The sequence below is a fragment of the Diabrotica undecimpunctata genome, chromosome 8, assembly GCF_040954645.1.
Source record: "Diabrotica undecimpunctata isolate CICGRU chromosome 8, icDiaUnde3, whole genome shotgun sequence".
NCBI classification, from domain to species: Eukaryota; Metazoa; Arthropoda; class Insecta; order Coleoptera; family Chrysomelidae; genus Diabrotica; species Diabrotica undecimpunctata.
In genome coordinates this window covers 2741041-2762200 of record NC_092810.1, presented here as the reverse complement: position 1 = coordinate 2762200, position 21160 = coordinate 2741041, and the positions used below count along the sequence as shown (strand labels likewise).

The 21160-nt window shown below is 34.0% G+C and overlaps 1 protein-coding gene across 5 annotated transcripts in view; it reads right to left on the bottom strand.

The window, feature by feature from the left end:
* The window catches only part of Dmtn (transmembrane and coiled-coil domain 2 protein Dmtn), an 87603-nt gene that overhangs the window by 9936 nt on the left and 56507 nt on the right, over window positions 1–21160 (bottom strand). For 4 of the 5 annotated variants that reach the window (XM_072542333.1, XM_072542331.1, XM_072542329.1 and 1 more), the window contains 4 exons: window positions 9163–9529; window positions 8825–9053; window positions 7895–8022; window positions 102–438 (listed from right to left, as the gene is read on the bottom strand). In XM_072542333.1, coding sequence (XP_072398434.1) covers window positions 102–438; window positions 7895–8022; window positions 8825–9053; window positions 9163–9529 — 1061 coding nt within the window. The remainder of the gene's footprint in view (window positions 1–101; window positions 439–7894; window positions 8023–8824; window positions 9054–9162; window positions 9530–21160) is intronic. The other variant, XM_072542332.1, reaches the window with a different exon arrangement.

The following is a 21160-nucleotide window of genomic DNA, read 5'->3' as shown; positions in this document are numbered from 1 at the left end:
TATACCAAATATTCGGAACATGCACAGCAATATACGAAAAAATATATCTTAAAAGAGGCTAGACTGGAGAAAAGATTAGTAAGTAATAAAAAAACCCTTACCTTCCTATACTATCGCTCGTAACACTACTACATTCGCTACCGTCATCGCTGACGAACTTCCCGCCTGAATGCTGATGGTGGGCGTGCGCGGTAGCGCCCGGGGCCCCGGCCGCGCCTCCCATGGAGCTCTGCGACGTCGTGGCGTGTAGAGTGGCCGGCAACGTCGCCGAACCGCGATGGTGGTGGTGATGATGGTGGATCTTGTCGCCGTGGTCGCTACCTCCGTTGGTCGGTACGCCGCTGCCTTCCGAACCGGTCGGACCGCCTCCGGATCGACCTCCGGTGGAATCGCCGGCTTTGGTGGCACCGCCGCCTTCTCCTGGCCCTACGTACCACGCTACGGATTAAGGGGGAGCATACGTTAGGGTGGTGTGCGCATGTGTAAGTGCCAAGCGGGGCCATGCAGTAATTTAGTAATGCTTATGTACAGCTAGATACTTTCGTACGAGTTGTATATCCGAGTACCCGGTAAGAAGGGAGAGGTATTCGCGACTGGCTATACCTTTGTAGTAAAAATAACACTGGAAATATAGTGAAAGGGATAATAGAACACATTTAACATCTTTATATAGATAAAAATATGTACGAAAAGGGCGAATCAGCTCACAAATATCAACATAACCTGAATAAAAGCTAACAAGAGCACATAAAATGTTCAATTGTAGCATTTTTAAATTCCTTGGTATATATTGAAATCCACTCAATCCTTTTGCGTCGACGATTTGATAATAGACACATTTTAAAGTTTGTTTATACAGATTGAACGAATTTAAAACGGAACATACGAAATCAATGTATTTCGGCTCAACTCCGCTCTAGGTGGTTGGCCAACAAAAGGTTGTCAAATAATTATATTATAAAAATCCAATACTTCAGCGGGCTGCTGGATTCTGAATTCATTCAAGAACAAGTCAAAACTCCACCCAAATAGGTTGCCTAGAATCACTGAAAAAACTAGACTACACAAGCAGTTATTATGCTGTCAAACCACTTATCGCTTCCTTATAGTCCAAGAGATAGAGCCGAAATTTTGAACTGATCAGTAATATGACATTTCTCTATTGGAATATATTCATTGTAACTGGGTTAAGACTTTGCCTTACAGGCGGACGCCCCTCGTGGTACAGGGGGTGGCTATACAGGGATGAAGTTGTCATTTTTTTCGGAAAAATTAACGATCGATAATATGACTGAAAATTTGCCCAGAGTAAGATCTTGGTATAACTAGACGAAATCCCAAAGGGCGGACGCGAGAGTGGATACATAAAGGGTGGAGGACAGGGGTGAAGTTGCAATTTTTTGGGGAAAAATTAACGATAAGTAATATGTCAAATGTACCACTTGCCTGCGCATTTTAGGTTTCGGTAACAATTTTCAAACTGATTTTATTATATTTTTATACCGATTGATTTGAAAATTTGTATGCTCACTTTTGTTACTATTCTGAGAAGCGTCAAGTAGAGTTTTCCTAAAAAATTTTCCAAAAAAATTTCCGTAAATGAAAATTTTCGTAATTTTTAAAGGTAAAATCTAATTTGTAGAATCCTTTCGATTTTCTGTATATTTTTTTTTTCAAACTAAAGTCATATTTACTTTACAAATCACATTTTTTTCTTAAATATAAATTTTTTACGAATTAATTTTTAATTGAATAAATGTTTGATATTTGATATTTTATTAAATTAAAGTAATTTTATAATGTTAACTATTAAATATTTTTAGTATAACAAATAGTAATTTTACTTATTTTTTATTACAATAAAAAGGTTTTTAAATTTATATTGCATAAATAATGGTTGTTCAGATATAAGAAAAATTTGATTTATTATTACATTAATAATCAAATACAAAATATATTATTTCTATTTATCAATAGGTAAAATTCAATTTGTAGAATTCCTTTAACATTTTACAAATAATTATTAATAAAAATCAATTTAATAGTGGAATTATCAATTTTTTAAGTTTTGAAATTTACTTTGTAGATATTTTCAATATTTTTTTTAACTTTTAAATTGATTGAATTTTTTTTCATTAGTTAATTATAATTTTACAAATTCTGTTTGGACATTAATTTTGCATCATTATTATTTTAAAATATTAAAATAATAATGATGCGCGTTCCATTTAGATCAGTAATTCTAGACGCATGCGCTAAATGTAATAAGTATCAAGATGCTTTTATCCAACTTGGTGAAACTGACTTCGATTGTAATGAAGTTTTTGAAACCTTAGAAACTTTCATATGTCACTTATATGGAACAGGACTGACGAGAACAATTCCAAAAATAAAAGTAAACGATGTCAGATGTTCACTATTTAACCGGCAGTATAAGTTGCATGATGTAAACGAGCCTTTTTAAAAAACAACTAAAAAATTTCGATGCTTCAAGCTTACCACCATGTCAAGATGAATTACACCAACATCTACTGCGAGCCCATTATATTTCAAATATTTGGACAAATGCTCATAAAAAAGTACCAACAGAATTGATTGTTGAAGAACATGGTTTGGAGTTTGAAGATGAAACATATAAATTCAAATGGTTTAGTGGACCTCAGATGCCAGAATCAGTTCTAGAAGTAGTGATTGAAAATGAAGCAGATAATGAATGTGATATTATTGAAAGTGAAAGTGACGAAGATGATGAATGTGATGACATCAATGAGAGTGAGAAAAATGACGAAATTTTTAAAGTTTTTCTAAATTTTTTTTTTCTTATCGGAAAAATCGTTTGAAAATTTTTGGAAAAAAATCATGGTATAACTGACAGAAAATCGAAAGGATTCTACAAATTAGATTTTACCTCAAAAAATTACGAAAATTTTCATTTACGGAAATTTTTTTGGAAAATTTTGAGGAAAACTCTACTTGACGCTTTTTAGAATAGTAACAGAAGTGAGCATACAAATTTTCAAATCAATCGGTATAAAAATATCATAATAAAATCAGTTTGAAAATTGTTACCGAGACCTAAAATGCGCAGGCAAGTGGTACATTTGACCCCGTTTTATGGCTCTCTGTACCAACCCAGCTGTCCGCTCTTTTGGATTAAGAGTTTTTAGGGGCTAAATAATGAGCCATGAAAATGGCGGACATATTACTTATCGTTAATTTTTCCCCAAAAAATTGCAATTTCACCCCTGTCCGCCACCCCTTATGTATCCACTCTCGCGTCCGCCCTTTGGGATTTCGTCTAGTTATACCAAGATCTTACTCTGGGCAAATTTTCAGCCATATTATCGATCGTTAATTTTTCCAAAAAAATTACAACTTCATCCCTGTATAGCCACCCCCTGTACCACGAGGGGCGTCCGCCTGTAAGGCAAAGTCTTAACCCAGTTACAATGAATATATTCCAATAGAGAAATGTCATATTACTGATCATTCCAAAATTTCGGCTCTATCTCTCCGACTATTAGACAAGCTCCTCTTTCCTTTAAAGGAGACAGATAGTTGAACGATATTTTATACAATGTCTATCACTGGGTATGGATTTATTTTTGTCCAAGTTTTATATTGGTCCACTATTTCAAATGCAGTTCAAACAGACATATATTAAATTGTATGTTCCGTTTTAAATTCGTTCAATCTGTATATCACAGGCGCATATTCTTTGGTATTTTCTTTGATTGTTTTTTGCTTAATATTGCGTTTCAAATAAACAAAAAAAGTACATCGCTCTCGCTAAGGCCGGTCGCTGTTAAAGGCGTGTTTGGTTTTATTGGAGTCCGAATTTCTCATCAAATTCGTAATTTTTTGTTTTTCGTTTCCGTCATGGAAATAAAGTGACAGTAGCAGTTAAATGTGTAGTTACAGTTAAAGGTTTAAAATATTGGTCACTGACAGCAGACGTCGATGTGTAGTCTGAAGAAGCCGGCATTTTTGTTGAAAAAAGTGAATTATACTCAATGTAATGTGTCAATTTTGAACGAGTAATCACTGTGTTTTTGTTTCATGTCATCTCTAACCTAAGAGATTTGTATCTAAGAGATTTGCGGCGTTTCCAACAAATTTGAAAAATACCCACATGGTTCCAGTTTTTTAAAGAAGCAGATTTTCGAAGTTTGTGTCCAGTGCCAACTTTTATCCTCGTTTTGTTTGTCTCTCCTGGTTGTCATCCCAGGCTAATTCGCAGTGTGAGATGCAGTTTTTTGCGTGGCAGTAAATCTCCAGTGAAGTCCAGTTCCAACCTCAGAAATTTAAAGTATTCATCCTTTTCTTTCATCCAGCAGGAAGATTCTTCAAAGCGGCGTCCATTTTAAATAGCTTTGAGAACCTTCTTGTGTTTTGCTTGTTCAGGAGACTTATGTAAGTATCCCTTTGTTTCATTTTTGTAGTTGTCCCAATCAAACCCCCTTGCCATTCAATTATCCACGACCCAGCTCTCAAATAAACCCCGAGTGGCCGTTCGCCAACGTTTTGATTTGTTTTGCTTGCCCTATCTCCACCCCAGTCATTTCTGTCCCCAATTTTCAACCCCCTATAATGATCCCAATGTAGTAGGCAAAATAATCGTTACACAATAGGAAGAGAACCGAATTAATAAAAAGATAGAATGGAGTGCAAATGGTATAAATAATAATGATCACGATGCTAATAGTTACTGGAGAGGTTCACGTGGGTTGTTTTTTTTTTAGTTTTGCATAAAGCCATAAACACAATAAACAAATAGACTTAAAGTATTGCTTTTCAAAATATGACCCACCAACATCGATACACTTTTGAACAGCTTCAAATCACTGGCTAAAACAGTTATTCCAGTTTTTAGTTGACACCTGCAAAAAGTGCTGTTGTAAATTCATCGATGGCTTCTTCTGGCGACTGGAATCGCTGCCAATGCATTTAATTTTTGACCATTGTGAACGTGAAAAAGTCGTTGGGACTTAGGTGGGGGCTATACAGTGGATGATTTAACAATACGCTGTTTTGAATCTCCAAAAACTCTATTGTCTTTTGGACAGTGTGAGCACTTGCACTGTCCTGATGTAGGATGATTCGCCGTTGTGTGTTGCTTTATAGGAGTATCGCGATAACTTCTGGCAAACAAACGGTTATATACCAATCAGAAGTGACCTTTCTTCGATCTTCTAAAGCAATTGTTGCCACATGACCAAATTTCTTTGGCACACTTTTGTTGGTTTTTCCTCATTGTGAAACAGCCACACAGCAGATTTACGTTTATTTTCCGGTTTGTAGGAGTAAATCCAAGATTCATCGCCACTAACGATACTAACGATACTATAAACGTTTTTTGAGCTTCCATTGTTGAATCGTTCCAAAGTTTTTCGACAGCAATTGACGCGAACTGCTTTTTGCTCTTCTAGGATCAAATGAGGGTTCCAACGGGAAACCAACCTCGTAACACCCAGTTTTTCATGTAGGATCTTTTGGATCGATGTCTTTGAAATGCACAAAGATGCCTCTATCTTACGGTATGTTACACGGAGCTCATCCTTAATTAGCTGACGAACCGCATCAATGTTTTGCTGTGTGACTGCTGTTGTGGATGGACCTGGTCTGGATTTGTCACTGTTACTGGAGCGACCACGATAACATTCGCAATACCGGCGGGAAATAGTTGACCGCTTTAATGCTTCATTGTCAAAGCATCATCAAAAATCAGTGAAGGACGCCAAAGTGTGTAAAAAACCGAAACAAAAAAGGAGAAAACAAAAGTATAGCCTGTCGTGCATTTTGTTAAACAGTTCCTTATAGTTTAAAGGTTAGAAGCATGCCAAATTAATAGCCCTACAGGCAGAGGAGAAATATTGTATACATTTTATTCAAAGTTGTCACAAAAAATGACAAACAAGCGTCCAAAAATAATAACTAATTCTTTAAATTTAATATCGTCATTCTTGTGTGACAACTTTCAATATTTTATTATTTTTTGTACGAGATTCGTTCATAAAAAAAGTCTCCAATTGTCTTTCATACAAAAACAAACTTACTTGCAACGAGTCGGTACCATTGAAAAACTTGCGGCATCATATTGTTGCCATTATTTTTCTATTTGAGTCCTCGGAGGTATAAATTCTGACAAAATTTCTCACTTCTGACAAAAATTGTATGAGAAAACTCAAAACTTTCACTTTCTTAAAACGAAAAATTCCCGAAGCGGTTGAGATGAGAAGGTATCCCGCGAATATAAACAAAGAGCAAGGCTTATTTTTTGAAATCATAGCTTTCTTATCGCTGGCTGCGGCCTCAATTTTCAAGACTGCACTAACACCACGCATGTGCCAGTATTATCGTATCGGGTATAAAAGATTTCTATACTAGGAGACTTTTTTTATGAAAAAAAAAATCGTATGTTCATGCAAACACCATCAATATCCCCACACTTAAATTACTGTATCCAACATACTAACGAAAAATATATACATCAAAATTAAACAAAAACTACTTTTATTTAAAAGTGTTTGCAGTGAGGAAAGAGGCAAATTATTTATAAAATGGTTCAAATGTTATAAAAACTGAACGTTATTGATTTGGTTTGTGTTCCTACGCAATTGCACAGCGATATTTATGCGTACGGAGCTCACACAAGTGACAACTGACAACTTGACTTGACAACTGACCTAAAAACGTCAAATATTTATAAATAAATAAATGAATTCAAGAATAGAACATTGATTTGACAAAACAAAGTGAATTATTAAGTTTTGAACAGAGATATTAAAGCAATACATAAACAACTCTTATCTAAAAGGTACATATTAATTACAGCCGAGTCCGCCATTTGTATTGAGGAAAAAAGTCAGCGTTGTTAGGTCAAAAAATCATACACCATTGTTAAAATTAATATTCATCATCAGTGGCATTACAGCTCGTTATGAGCCAAAGCTTTATTCAGAACAATCTTCCATTCGCCCCTGTCTCTGACAACTCTTCTCCATGACAAAAAGAGAAATCAAACGATTTCTACCTAGCGAAACCGAATTCAAATTTTTACCACTGTGTTTCCTAAAATTTGAGAAACAAACAGCTGGATAAATTACTCGGCAAGGGAATCTAAAATTGCATTCCACATGCCGTTCATCCTGGTCAAAATTCGTAGTGAATTCAGTTTCTGGTACTCCAAACGAAGTAAGTAATAAAACATAATGACGGTATTAGATTTTTGTTTTGATAATATATCCAGCTGGTAATTTATCCAGCTGTTTGTTTCGCAAATTTTAGGAAACACAGTGGTAAAAATTTGAATTGGGTTTCGCTAGGTAGAAATCGTTTGATTTCTCTTTTTACGTCCGTATAGTTATTTTAATAACTATTGTCTAGGACGGGAGAGATTTTTGTTTTGGTTCAGAGCAGTGACTATACCGTTCTGACGAGACCTAAGGAGGTCGAAATACGTGTCAGCGGTTGTCGCTGCCCTGTATCAAATAGTTAATTCTAAAAAGTATTTCTATTTGGTTTTCTTCACGACTGTCGTTAAGCAGTTCTTCAAAATGATTCGCCCACCTGTTTAGTATCTGTTCTTTGTCACTATTTTGTCATAATAAAATTATTATTACTATTATTTTATCGATAACAAATAAAAAAAAATAAATAAACATTCTATCCTCAATGCAAGTGGCGGCAAAGGCTTCAAAAATTTGACAAATACGACTTCTGAGTTTGATTTTTTTTTGGTTTTGAATGAGAAGTAGGCGCAAAAACTGACAGTGTAATCTCAAAAGTTAGTTTAGTTAAATTTTATAGATTTCAAAGTTGTGACAAGAAAATTCCGTTTTTATAACATTTGACATGAAAAATGCATAGTACTATAGAAATAAAAATGACTTACTCGACATCTGGCTTATGTTGTCAGCACTGCCGAATTTGTTCTTTATCAAGTGAGCAAATTCCCTCGGTTTAGACATCACAGATCCACCCACGTAGCTGATACCGTCACGGATATTTCCACCAACATTTCTATACGGAAAAATACATACATTTTTTAACTTAGTGTAGGAGTCATTCATCAGATGAGTCAATTGTAGAACATAAATTTTAAATATATATCACAGAAAGAAAATGATGGAGTCGAAGAAAGCTGAGAGCTGGGAAAGCTGGGAGATCAAGTACAAAAAGCAAATAGCCTGGCAGGATGCCTTAATAACACTATATGGCAAAACAGACACCACAAGTGTAAGACCAATAATGACATATGCCTCAGAAACAAGACCCGACACAGCCACAGCGCAAAGGCTACTGGAAACTGCAGAGATGAGAGTACTGAGACGAATTACAGGAAATATGTTGAGAGATCGAAAGAGAAGTGAAGACATCAGAAGAAAATGTAACGTACAGTATACAAATGAATGGACACAAAATAGAAAAAAAGAATGGAATATCCACACAAGCAGAATGGAGAAGACCCGTATCGCCAAAATAGCAAGAGATAAGTCACCAATCGGCAGAAGTATCGGTATATTCCATATAGGTATTAATCCGGCAATGAACAAGCAGAATTTCTAATAAAGAGGAAGAATAAAAAATTTTAAATAAAAGATGATTCACGATCTATCTTAGCACGTGAACAATAAAAACCAAACTAAACAAAAAAAGAATCGACTACAATGAATAGTGAGTCACTACGTAGAATCGGATCACCAAAAAGAACGCCGCGACATCAATCCACCTCTAACAATCTTTTTTCGTCCTATCGCCTGAATCGGTTCCGGTATTTTTAAACTTGCAATATATTTTTTGATCGTATTATGATTGTACTTACTTGAGTCCTTGTCCCATATCTCGCAGAACTTCCCGTGGCGGTCTATGACCTTGAGCAGGACCATGCGTTTCCAATTCGTGAACGCGTTTTTGATAAATATCTAACTTTTTTTGTAATTGCGAAATAACTTGTGCACTTTTTTGATTCTTCTTTTCGAACACAGCCTTAATTCTTTGGACTTGTTGCTTATCTGCGTTAGCTGCCAGCTTCAGGTATTCGTTCACGTTATCTGGAAGATAATTACACATTATAAGATGTTTCGTCTTATCGGGACTCATCAGATAGTTGTAGCTCGAAGATTACCCAAGAAACAACGAAAATTTGATACTGGCACTTACCATCCCTAAGTTTCTGTTCAGTCCTGATAAGATCCTTCACCCGAATAATCTTCGTCCCCAATTGCTCCAAAATGGCGTTCGTCTTGGGATCCAAACTGTCGGTGTCGTCCTCCTGTTTCAGTTCGTTACTGCCGTTCGACATAAAGGAGGAGGGATAGTCCGAGGGATCGTATTCTTGCATTAGGGCGCCCCCACCGCTGTCGTCCAAAAGGTACACTTGGTTCAAGGAATCGTCTAGATCACCCGTTGTCGTGACAGCGGTGGTGACGTTCGGGCCAGCGGATCGGTTCAGGCTGGAGGTGGGGGACCGATGCTGACGGGAAGGCCTCTGGGGCGGTATGCCGCCTCCGACGATGCCATCGTGGCTCTGAAACAAAACACATTTAAAGGTAATCAAAAAACAGATACAAAAATATCGAATTGTATTCAAGAAAACGTCTTAATTCAAATAGACTACAAGATTGCAAGATTCCAAACAACCTAATTGAACCTAATCCTGATTCAATTTATGAAACCAAGAATTTTTCGAGATACCACCGAGATCGAAAAACACCCTAATTGTCTCAACTAAAGAGTTGAGTACAAGTAGCCCAACTAAATATTAAAATTAGGAACACACAAGCCAATATGTCAATAATAAACGTTTATACTCCAACAAAAGATGCAAGTAATGAAGACAACTTAGAGTTCTACGAGCGACTAGATGACTAGAAGATGCTTGCGAAAATGTACCCGGAAATGACATTCTGATAATAATAGAAGACTTCAAAGACAATGATGGAAAGGAGAAGAATAATAACGAAGTTGAAGGGAAAGAAACAATTCACGAAGAAACGAATGTTATTACTTAGTTTTTAAGCTGTGATACAAATCCTGTATTCTGTTTATCTCTAAAGGCATTTTATTTTGAAATATTTTTATTATTTTGTGTATGTACGAATTACGTGAAGCAAAGTATTGGGGTTCACCTTGTAGACCTATCAATGGGAAACCGGTAGCCACGTACTCGTCTGAATTAAACAATACGGCCGATATTGATTCGATTTGGAAGTTCTCATCGGTGCTCTATCGACATCTAGTATCATTGATGTTACAGTTCAGATCATATTATTAACTCGGTTAAATTATTAAGACGAATGAATTATTCAGGTCGGCGTTTTCTTTTGAGGTCACTCTGTGTCGTCGACGAATTATTTTTCAACGAAATTATAGAGCGAAATTGAGGAATTTGGCCTGGATATTAGGTTGTGGTCGGAACTAGGTTTTTGGTGTGGAGATAAAAACAACAATCGAAGATTCCACATCTTTGTAATCTTGATAGAAAAAAATCGACTCGTAAAAAACACAATCCTATCAGTGTATTGTGAATGCAGAAAAAGCTTTCGGTAGAGTCACATACTTTTAATTTAATTTACTCTATAAAAAATTTATAAATTCATAAAAACACGCGTTTCCTCAAAATGATGGAAAACATATAGAAGAAATGCACTGAGTACACAATTTTGAACACAGAGAGAAGAAACGCATGTAAAATGAAAACTATTAACAAATCTATTTACATAAAAGGCTAGGACGACAAGTCACGCTGTTTGTCCGGTAGAATAACTCTTAGCGCCACCTAGGAAAGAAATCTGAATTACACTGGGGTGCAAAATTAACCGGACAATCAGCTTTTTTTCTAGAAACTAGCGTTTAAAAAAGTTTAAGATGTTCCCAATTGAGTATTTAATAATAAACAAAATTTAACAGTCAATTTTATTATAACTCAAGAATGTTACACAGAAAAAACAATAAACAATTCAAAAAATTTGAAAATTTGCAAAAAAACATTTTTTTTTTTAATTTAAGCATTTTTTATGGAAAAAGATATTTACCTCCATGAGCAATAATTACGGCTCTCATTCGATCAGGCATACTTCAGTCTTAGAACGGTATAAACGGAAACTGTGTTTCTATGAACATCACTTAATGGTTGAACAAGTACTGGTGTTTCGAGAGAGAGAGAGAGAGACTTTTTTTCGATGAGTTCTGTACGTTCATTGGAGATCCGTGTATAGTAGTACTCAATCAGAGAAGATTATATAGAGGATGGTTGTTGGTTTGGTCATACAGTAAGAATGGTATATGTTTATATATGATATATATTCATATATATGTTTATATATGATATATATTCATACATTGTTTCGAGAGAGAGAGAGAGAGAGAGAGAGAGAGAAGCGATAGGCTGAATGAGTATCTTTTTACGATGACAGGTGCTAGATGGTGTTCGGGCATAGTTAAAGGATGTAGCCGGCACGATGATGAACTGTAATAGACGAAATCCAATCCCCTTCAAAATAGGTCCAATAGCAACAAAGATATGATATATCGCCGTTTTGGCAATGTTGTCATGTTTGTTTGTTTCTCTGTTAGCCTCAGTGACTACTCTCCTTTCCTTCAACGTCTATTATGCTAAAATCCGATCAATAGCAACGAAGATCTAATATAGTGCCATTTTGACAATGTCTTTGTCTTTGTTTTTTTGCGATAACATATTCGATATCTCCTCCTCTTTCCAACGAGCCCTCATTCGCACAGATCGCACCAATAGAAACGGAGATACGGTATAGTGCCGTTTTGACAATGTCTTTGTCTTTGTTTTTTGTGTTAACGTATGGATATCCCCTCCTCTTTCATTTAACGTGTTACACGTAGTAATCTGACCAATAACAACGGAGATATGATATAGCGCCCTTTTGGCAAAGTCTTTGCGTTTGATTTTTGAAGTTATACTTCTATACGCGCGCTCCACGTTGGAAATTTGTATGGGAGTGAATCTGTGAAATCATTACATATGTAAGATAATGAGTAAGAGAGAGACAGAAGATATATTTTCTCTCTCTTCCTCTCTCGAATATAAAAATGTTCCTTTTGTATATATAATTTAATATTATATTTATTATATAAAGATATATGTATATACATGTAATAAAATATTTATTAATATTATTATTTATGTGATATGTTTTGAATTATTTATTAAATGTTCATAATTATATTATTCTTTTGTATTTCAAAGTAATAATCTCAATAAATCACTGTATGATCCAGAACTGTCAATTTTGAAATACATTTGTGTTATGTCCTCGGTAGTGTAGTAGTCAGTATCCCCGCCTGTCACGCGGGAGACCGGGGTTCGATTCCCAGTCGGGGAGGACTTTTTTGTTAATATTATTACATTATTGTCATTTTTAAATACTTATGGATATTGCATTTTAATTTGTATTGTATTATTATATGGAATTATGTTGCACTGTATTGTAGTGTATTTTTTTATGTATATTATTGTCATTTTTAAATACTTATTAATATGGCAGTTTAATTTATATTGTATTATTTTAGGTCTAAATTTTGGTATTTTAAATATCATTTTATCGTTTTCTAAAATAAAATTAGAAGACTTTTCTAACAACGAAAAACAAACTTGTACTAAATATAAGCAGAAGCCTAGCTCGTATATGGAACTTGCTTTGCTAAAAGATAGTTCAAATCGAGAAAAGCATATCTACAATAATACTCATAACATTTTATGCCCAAACACAAATGCTGAACAAGATGAAAACACTATTATATGAAATATTATATGAAAACATTATTATATTAATAACAAAATAAACAATGAATTTTACTGAAGAGTATGTGTAAAAAAAATTTGCATTCAACTCGTTTCTGTTTCTCTTTCTGATATGTCTTACCTATAGAATTACATATGTAATGATTGTGCAGATTGACTCCCAAATAAATTTGTAACGGCGAATGCGTGTATAGAAAAGTAACTTCCACCGGCAGTCCCACTGGACTGCCACACCCGTTTTTTGTTTTAACATGTTCGTTACCACCTCCCCTTTCCATCGATATCCTGCACGTTGTTGTACGTTGTGTCGTTTAGACGTTACAAGCTTAGTGTCCTTTTGACAACGCGTCGCTGTTTTTTTCTGTGCCTACGTATTCGTTACTCCCTTCCCTTTCCGATGATACCTCACACGTCACGATCTAACCAATAACAACTGAGATACGATATAGTGCCATTTCGGCAAAGTCTTAACGTTTAATTTTTGTCTTAACATATTCGTTAACACCTCCCCTTTCCACAGATACCTTGCACGTCACGATCCAATAAGCCGTCGCGCCTCCACCACAAAAAGCGTCAAAAATGACCAGAATGAACCTTAATTTTTTTTTTAATTTCCCCAGAATCTGGGGAAAAATTGATTTTCTATCTCACTCTAACACATAGGCTCTTATGAGAGGCGCTGATGCCAGATGTTGTGAAATGCCCAGTTTTTCAGTAGATCTAGGGAAAAACAAATTTTTGTGTGCCCGTACCGGTGCTGTCTCTTTACTGATAATCTACGATGACGTAACGCTTGTAACCTAAGAAAGCGATTTTCAACTTGACTTGTGGTGCTTCGTTTACGTTGACCTGGCCTCCTGGTGTATTGTCCTGTTTTCCGAAATCTTTGTATTGCATCAAACACTGTATTTCGAGAAATACCTAAAGCCTTTGCGACGTAACGAATGTTCCGCACATCATCCTGTAAAGCAACAGCTTGTGCTACTTCTTCTGATTCATAATTTTTTTAAAGCAAGTTTTAAACAGGAGACAATACAAAAACCTACAGCCGAATATAATATTATAATCAGGTATAATACCATCAACTTTCTAAGGAAGCACCACTGTTAGACTTCATTAGAATACAAACTTCTAAACAGGTTCCAACAAGAAAAAACGTTATCGCTAATAAGGCATAAAATAGAATTCAAACAAATTAAACAAGTTTTGATCTAAACACCAACAAAAAACAAAAAAATCCGAGTGTCCGGTTAATTTTCACCCCAGTGTAGTTGTAAAATCAGTCCACATTTGGATCACAATCATCCATCACAAAACATGGACGATGTCTATCAGCGTTATTCAAAATATACTAAAAACAAGTATTAGTGATGTGAAAACAGAAACACTATCATTCATAGACCCCCAAATCATTGCAGTGCATTGAATATTTAAAAAAATATATATGACACCCAAGTTTGTACAGGAATAAAGAAGAGCAATATCGATGTTAAATAGAGTTTTATCAAATAGAACAAAAAACAAATAAAGAACTTCAGGTGAAGATCTAAAATATTGTCTAAATTAAAAACTCCGCTACGAACTATTTACTTTCCCCTCGTAAATTAACGAGTCATCTTTACATCGTTTCATTTTTGTCATTAAATACGAAAATACCTTGAAAATTCAACTTTAAATATAGGTATTTGATTACTAATCGATGTTTTTGTTGTAACGATAAAATTGCTTGAAAAACTAATGAGTAATGCCTCGGTTTGGTTGATAAGGATTATTACAATCACTATTTATATATGCGAGCTGGGAAACGAGTTAATAAATGAATGGAATACAATAATAATTTTAAGAATCCATTAAACAATGAATATTTTGATCGTAAAAATAAATTTGAATAAAAAAATAAATAGACTTTTATAGAAACTTTAAAAAATTCATCAGACTGTACAAATCGAGCGTAAAAAAAGACATTTATACAACGAAGGAATACTCAGGCACTAAAATTTAGAAAATTTTTAAATTTCCCGCAATTGATTTGCAAATTTATTATGCAAAAACAGAAACAAGGTGTCGTATATCGCGTTTTCCTTTGAAAGACACTCTACAGAATGGTGTAAACGTGAACACCATTATAGTACATTTGAAAATGATTGATAGCACAAATTTTATTCCACGTGAGATAAAACCCAATATCATAAAACAGTGACGGAGATTTTCTAAAATAAATATCCAGCATTTTTCTAAAAATGTTTGTTATTATTGTTCTGAAGCTATTTTCTTGTAGCATTTTAAATTAATTACTATTTAAATGGGAATAAGCCACAATTAAAGGTTAAAATACGTTTATTGACGTTTTAATTTCCACTTCGGAAATCGTTCTCAAAATACAAACATTAGTAAATTAAACAAATTTTGTTTTTTGATACTTAGTGAAACATTCTTCTAATAATTTAATTTTATCTGACTCATCTATATTGACAATTCAGACATACATTATACATTTTAAAGTAGACGACTTTAAAATGATATTGCCAATATTGTTGAGTTGCGTTCCTGGGACGACTTTACTTATAAGATAGTTCATTCGATTACATGAAATCAACTTTAACTTGAGAATATTCGTCAGAAAAAATCATAACATGTAATTCGTCTTTACAAAGACAAATACATGCCATGATGACAGTAAAATTCTCCTGTTAGTGATTCCATAGTAAATTATTAGGGAAAACCAGGAAAAAACCTCATAATACTATCCCGACATGGTAAGTATTTGATCGTGCATTTAGTTTACCTTCAATAAACACCAAATTCCGATTTTATATGTTTGTTATTTAAAAAACATAAATGATGTATTCTCTATATGTTACTGACTTACCAATACTGGTATTTTCCTTTTAATAACTTCCTCTTTCAATATGGGTAACCAGATCCTACTACATTCTGCCGAGGAATTCGCGACACAATTGGTCTCATTTAGCATAATTAGAGCCGCTTCTTTGATTTTTCTCTTTTTACCATCCGTTTCTTTTAGGACTATATTTGAATCATTCCATTGAATCCTATGTTCATTATCCCATGCGTGTTTACATATTTGAGATCTATCAAATTCTCTATTTTTAATATAGGATTGATGTTCACTTATTCTAACATTTAATGGTCTTGATGTTTCACCTAAATAAAACTGATCGCATTCACAAGGTATTTTATAAATGCAATTCTTTGTCCTTTCTTGTTCATTGTTAGGTTTAAAATGTATTATTGTCTACTTTAAAATGTATAATGTATGTCTGAATTGTCAATATAGATGAGTCAGATAAAATTAAATTATTAGAAGAATTTTTCACTAAGTAACTGTAACGAAGTATTTGTTTAATTTACTAATGTTTGTATTTTGCGAACGATTTCCGAAGTGGAAATTGAAACGTCAATAAACGTATTTCAACCTTTAATTGTGGCTTATTCCCATTTAAATAGTAATTAATGTTTGTTATTGGAAGAAAACAACTTATGTATTTAGGTATGTAATTATATATTTATATTACTAACTAGTAATTTTGCACACACCAATATTAAATTAATTATCGAAAAAATCTCAATAATGTTTAAATATCTCTTTTGATTATACAATTTGTGGTGACAGGAATAAATTAAATTATGGAGAGAAAAATTTAATAACGAATAAACAAATAATACATGTTTAATGATTCTTCTCAGTTTTTTCCATAACACTAAAATATTATATAAGGTTAGCTCAAACATTTTCAACTTCAAAAAGTTCAGTAATGTCTTCATTTAGCAATTCATCTTTCCTGTGGATGAAATAGTATTTAAACCTTATAAACAGTATTATTTATATAAATAGATTATAAGTTGAAATGAAAAGGTAGAAGGAGCATTTTCAAGAGCTGTTAAACCCAGAAAAAGAACAAAACGAAGATGAAGAGATAATTCACCACACAGCAGAACAACTAGTTGAGCAACCAACATTGGAAGAAACGATAAACGTCATAAAACATCTAAAAAATAACAAAGCACCTGGCACAGATGGAATAACTGCAGAACTGATAAAGAATGGTGGACATGCGCTATGGAGGCGTATCCATAAACTAATCGACCGCATATGGACACTAGAAGTCATCCCAGAAGATTGGAAAGTGGGAATCATACTTCCTATGTACAAAGGGGGAGACAAACGACTCTGCAAAAATTATAGGGGCATAACAGTTTTAAATGTCATCTACAAGATATTATCAGGAATTATATATAGCCGCCTGGAATCGTTTTCGGAGGAGATTATTGGTGAATACCAATGTGGCTTCAGACCAAAGAGGTCAACTATAGACCAAATACATATGTTAAGAGGTATACATGAAAAATGTGTTGAATATAACATACCTATTTACAACTTGTATATCGATTTCAAACAGGCGTTTGATGGAGTAGATCGACAAAAGATGTTAAAGCAACTATCTATGTTAGGGATACCCAATAAGTTGGTTAAACTTATACGAATGACTCTGGAGGGTTCCAAAGCTATGGTGAGAATAGATGGAGATATGACGCAGGCCTTTGATATTGAAAATGGAGTTAGACAAGGGGATGCCTTATCAACAACACTTTTTAATCTAACTTTAGAAGCTGTTGTTAGAAAACTGGATATAAACGGCTGTATTAATACAAGATCTATGCAAATATGCGCATACGCGGATGATGTTGCCATAATAAGCCGCAACAAAAGTGTATTAAGCGAAAAAGTTATAGAACTGAAACGAGAAGCTGCTACGTTTGGTCTATATATAAATGAAAGCAAAACAAAATATATGGAGTGCACAAAATCGAATGAACATGAGAATCTGAAGGTAGACAACCATACCTACAAATATGCCTCCACTTTTCCCTACCTAGGCTCAATAATAAATGACAACAACAACATCAGTCAAGAAATACAAGCACGGATTCTTAGCGGTAATAAGTGCTTTTATGCATACAAAGACTTAATGAAAAGTAAGTTACTGAATCGTGAGTCTAAGCTGAGAATCTACAAAACAGTAATTAGACCAGTGGTCACATATGGATGTGAAACGTGGACCCTCTCAACCACTGATAAAAATCAACTGAGAATATTTGAGCGCAAAATACTAAGGAAGATATTTGGACCAACCCAATGCAGCGATGGTTCGTGGAGAATTAAAATGAATCACGAGCTGGATGAACTAATGCAGAGAGCAGATATTGTCAGATTTGTAAAGTCACAAAGACTTAACTGGCTTGGTCACCTAGAAAGAATGCCAGATAATCGAGCTGTAAAAGTAGTCCAGAGATGGAAGCCCCAAGGAAACAGAACAAGAGGAAGGCCCCGTAAAAGATGGATAGACGACGTAGAGAGGGATCTTAAAACCATGAACATCAGGCAGTGGCGAAGGAAAGTATCCGACAGGGCAGAATGGAAGAACATTGTTAAGCAGGCCAAGACTCACAAAGGGTTGTAGCGCCATTAGAAGAAGAAGAAGAAGATTATAAGTTTATTAGTTTATATGACGCTGGTACCCAAAATATATTTATTATTAAATTGTAAGGAAATGCCCTAAACCAATATTTAGTATTTTATAAAAATTAATGCGGATACGTAATATTGACATTTTTTATATTAAAGTAATTTTAGCGCTGCATAAACAATCGACGTCAGTTCATTTATTCCAGCATCCAATAATTGCTAAAGTTCGTTTATAAATAAAAATTATAATTGGTATACAAGTCAATTTGGCCGATAAATGATGTTTTCATACATCTGGCAGATTTCCATCATTCGAAAACGTATAAACGTTATGTAGGGATCGCTATCGTCTATCTAGGAAGCGATCTTGTACAAATAATCAACTGATTCGTATTCGAATTGATTATGATGATGTGAAAAGTATTGATTTTAGTTAATTTTATGGTATCACCGATTTTGATTAGTGCTGCATTGATAGGGGAGAATTATTCAACTATACGCTTTAATTTTACATTGAATATGGTACGAAATCTATCTAATTGGGAAACTAAAAAAACACTTTTATGTAATGCGAGTATCTATTCTATAAAATCCATATAATATTGAAAAAGCGTAGAAAAAATACAGTATTTAACACAGCATAGAGTAATGTGATTTTAAAACTACTTTCCTGCTCTATTTTTTCCTTAATTGTGAGAATTTTCTTCTTCCAGGCATTTTTTCTTGACTATTTCACTATAGTTTATTTTTATGAATGAGAGAGTAATTACCATAATTTTAACTGGTAGCTCCGACCACTCCATGGGCGTGCTCAAGATTAATTGAAAAATTATTTTGAATAATTGTAAAAAATAAATGAATTATTTCAGTGTTATAAAGTGTTATGTGTATGTAAACAAAAGTGACCCCTTTTATCACACACTATATTAGAACTGACTGGCCTACATTAAAAAGGGTTTTAAAAAATTCACATTTTTTTTAATTTTTAAAAATTACAAAAGAGAAAAAGAGTTTTTAAAACCGTCTAAGGTATGTTAAATAGATGAATAAAAATATTAATATAAAACTTACAGCTACTTGTTACAAATCCAAATCAGATTCAGAAGATGAACTTTCAGAACCAAGATTTATAATAACTGGCTCGATCATTTTATCAGTAATATTGTCCAGCTTCCACATTTTTTCCTCTTCTTTAATAGTGTGATTTACTGCCTTTTCCCAGTTTTCAGGTTTTACATTATTTACGGCCTCCAAAAACAACTGTTTAACATCATGAATTTTAAAAGTGGTATTTTTTCTTGAAACTTCACTCTTTATCTGTGCCCATACCAGTTCAATCGGGTTTAATTCACAATGATATGGTGGGGATCTAAGTACTGTCATTCCACGATTTTTGGCAATTTCATCAATTTCGTATTTTTTAAATTTTTCTTTATGAAGGGCACACAACGAATAAAGTTCCTTTCTTATAGATCCGCGATGGTACGTAATATTTTTTGAACTCAGCCAATTCTGCAAGTCTTTTTTTAACCACTTGGTTGTGGGCAGTCCTTCTATAAGTCTGGAGTGATAACTTGCATTATCCATTACTATTACACAGTTCTTAGGAAGAAGATCTATCATTTGTTCGAACCATTCTTGAAAGACATCAGCGTTCATGTCTTCATGGTAGTCACCGGTACGAGTTGATTCAAAAGTTAATAAACCACCTTCAACAAAACCGTCTGAACTGCCAATGTGTACTATTATCAGCCTGCGTCCCTTTCCTGATGGTGGGTTTAAACCAGTAGATAAGTTATTTACAAAAGCGTGCCTTTGACTTGTAACAGTTTCATCCTGCCAAAATTTATTTGGTGTATGACCCTCGTTGATCCATGTTTCATCAAGATAAAATATTTTTCTTTTTTGGTTTCTCATTTCCTTTATGGTTCTTAGAAAATGTCTTCTCCATATGACAATATCGCTTCTTTCTAATAAAATAGACTTTCTGGGATTCTTTTTCCAGCGGAAGCCTATTTCTTTTAAAAGTTTCCATAACGTACTTCGACTCATTTCTGGGTAATCCTTATCATCTCGAACTGAGACAAGAACTTTATCCAATGTTGGAAATTCTTGTCTAAAGAAGAATTCATGCACTTTCCGTCGAAGTCATTCTTTAAAATGATATTCTATTTGAAATTTTGGTTTCCCTGGAGCATTACGTGGCATTTGAAAACTACCACATTTCTCTTCTTTAATAACTCTGTAAATCGTAGATTTCCCAACACCAAGTGTACTGCTAACTAACTCAACGGTCTCATCAACACTTTCACATAAACGTTTGTCTGTAAATGATTTAAAACAATTAAATATTAATGTTTTTTCATTAACTGTTAGAGGACCAATTTTTCGGCGTGTACACGGCACTTCCAAATTTTCCATAACACTAGTATACACAATAAACTGCACCTTGCAACTGAAGTACCTACTTTTAGTGAACTGTTAAGAGTTTTGAATACGCCACTTGGACCTTCCTATATACAAAATGGAAAAACCCACTATCACATTTTCTGTGGAATAAGTTTAGAAGGTAATTATCTAGTCAATTACTGTCGTAGATTCCTGGAATTAAAGAATTAAATGTTTGATTGTTGAAACCCTTACTTCGTGGAATGCACTCATTTCAGATAAAATAAAACGTTTTATTTTATCTAAAGAATTAAACTTTATTTTGCAAATAGGCAAAGAATTAAACTTTATTTTGCAAATAGATAAAATAAAACGTTTTATTTTATCTAAAGAATTAAACTTTATTTTGCAAATAGGTAGGTACTTATTAAACTTTTATTGGTTATATATAACCAATAAAATAAACATCTTACATTTCTTGCAAATTCATTAGTACCTGTTAACCT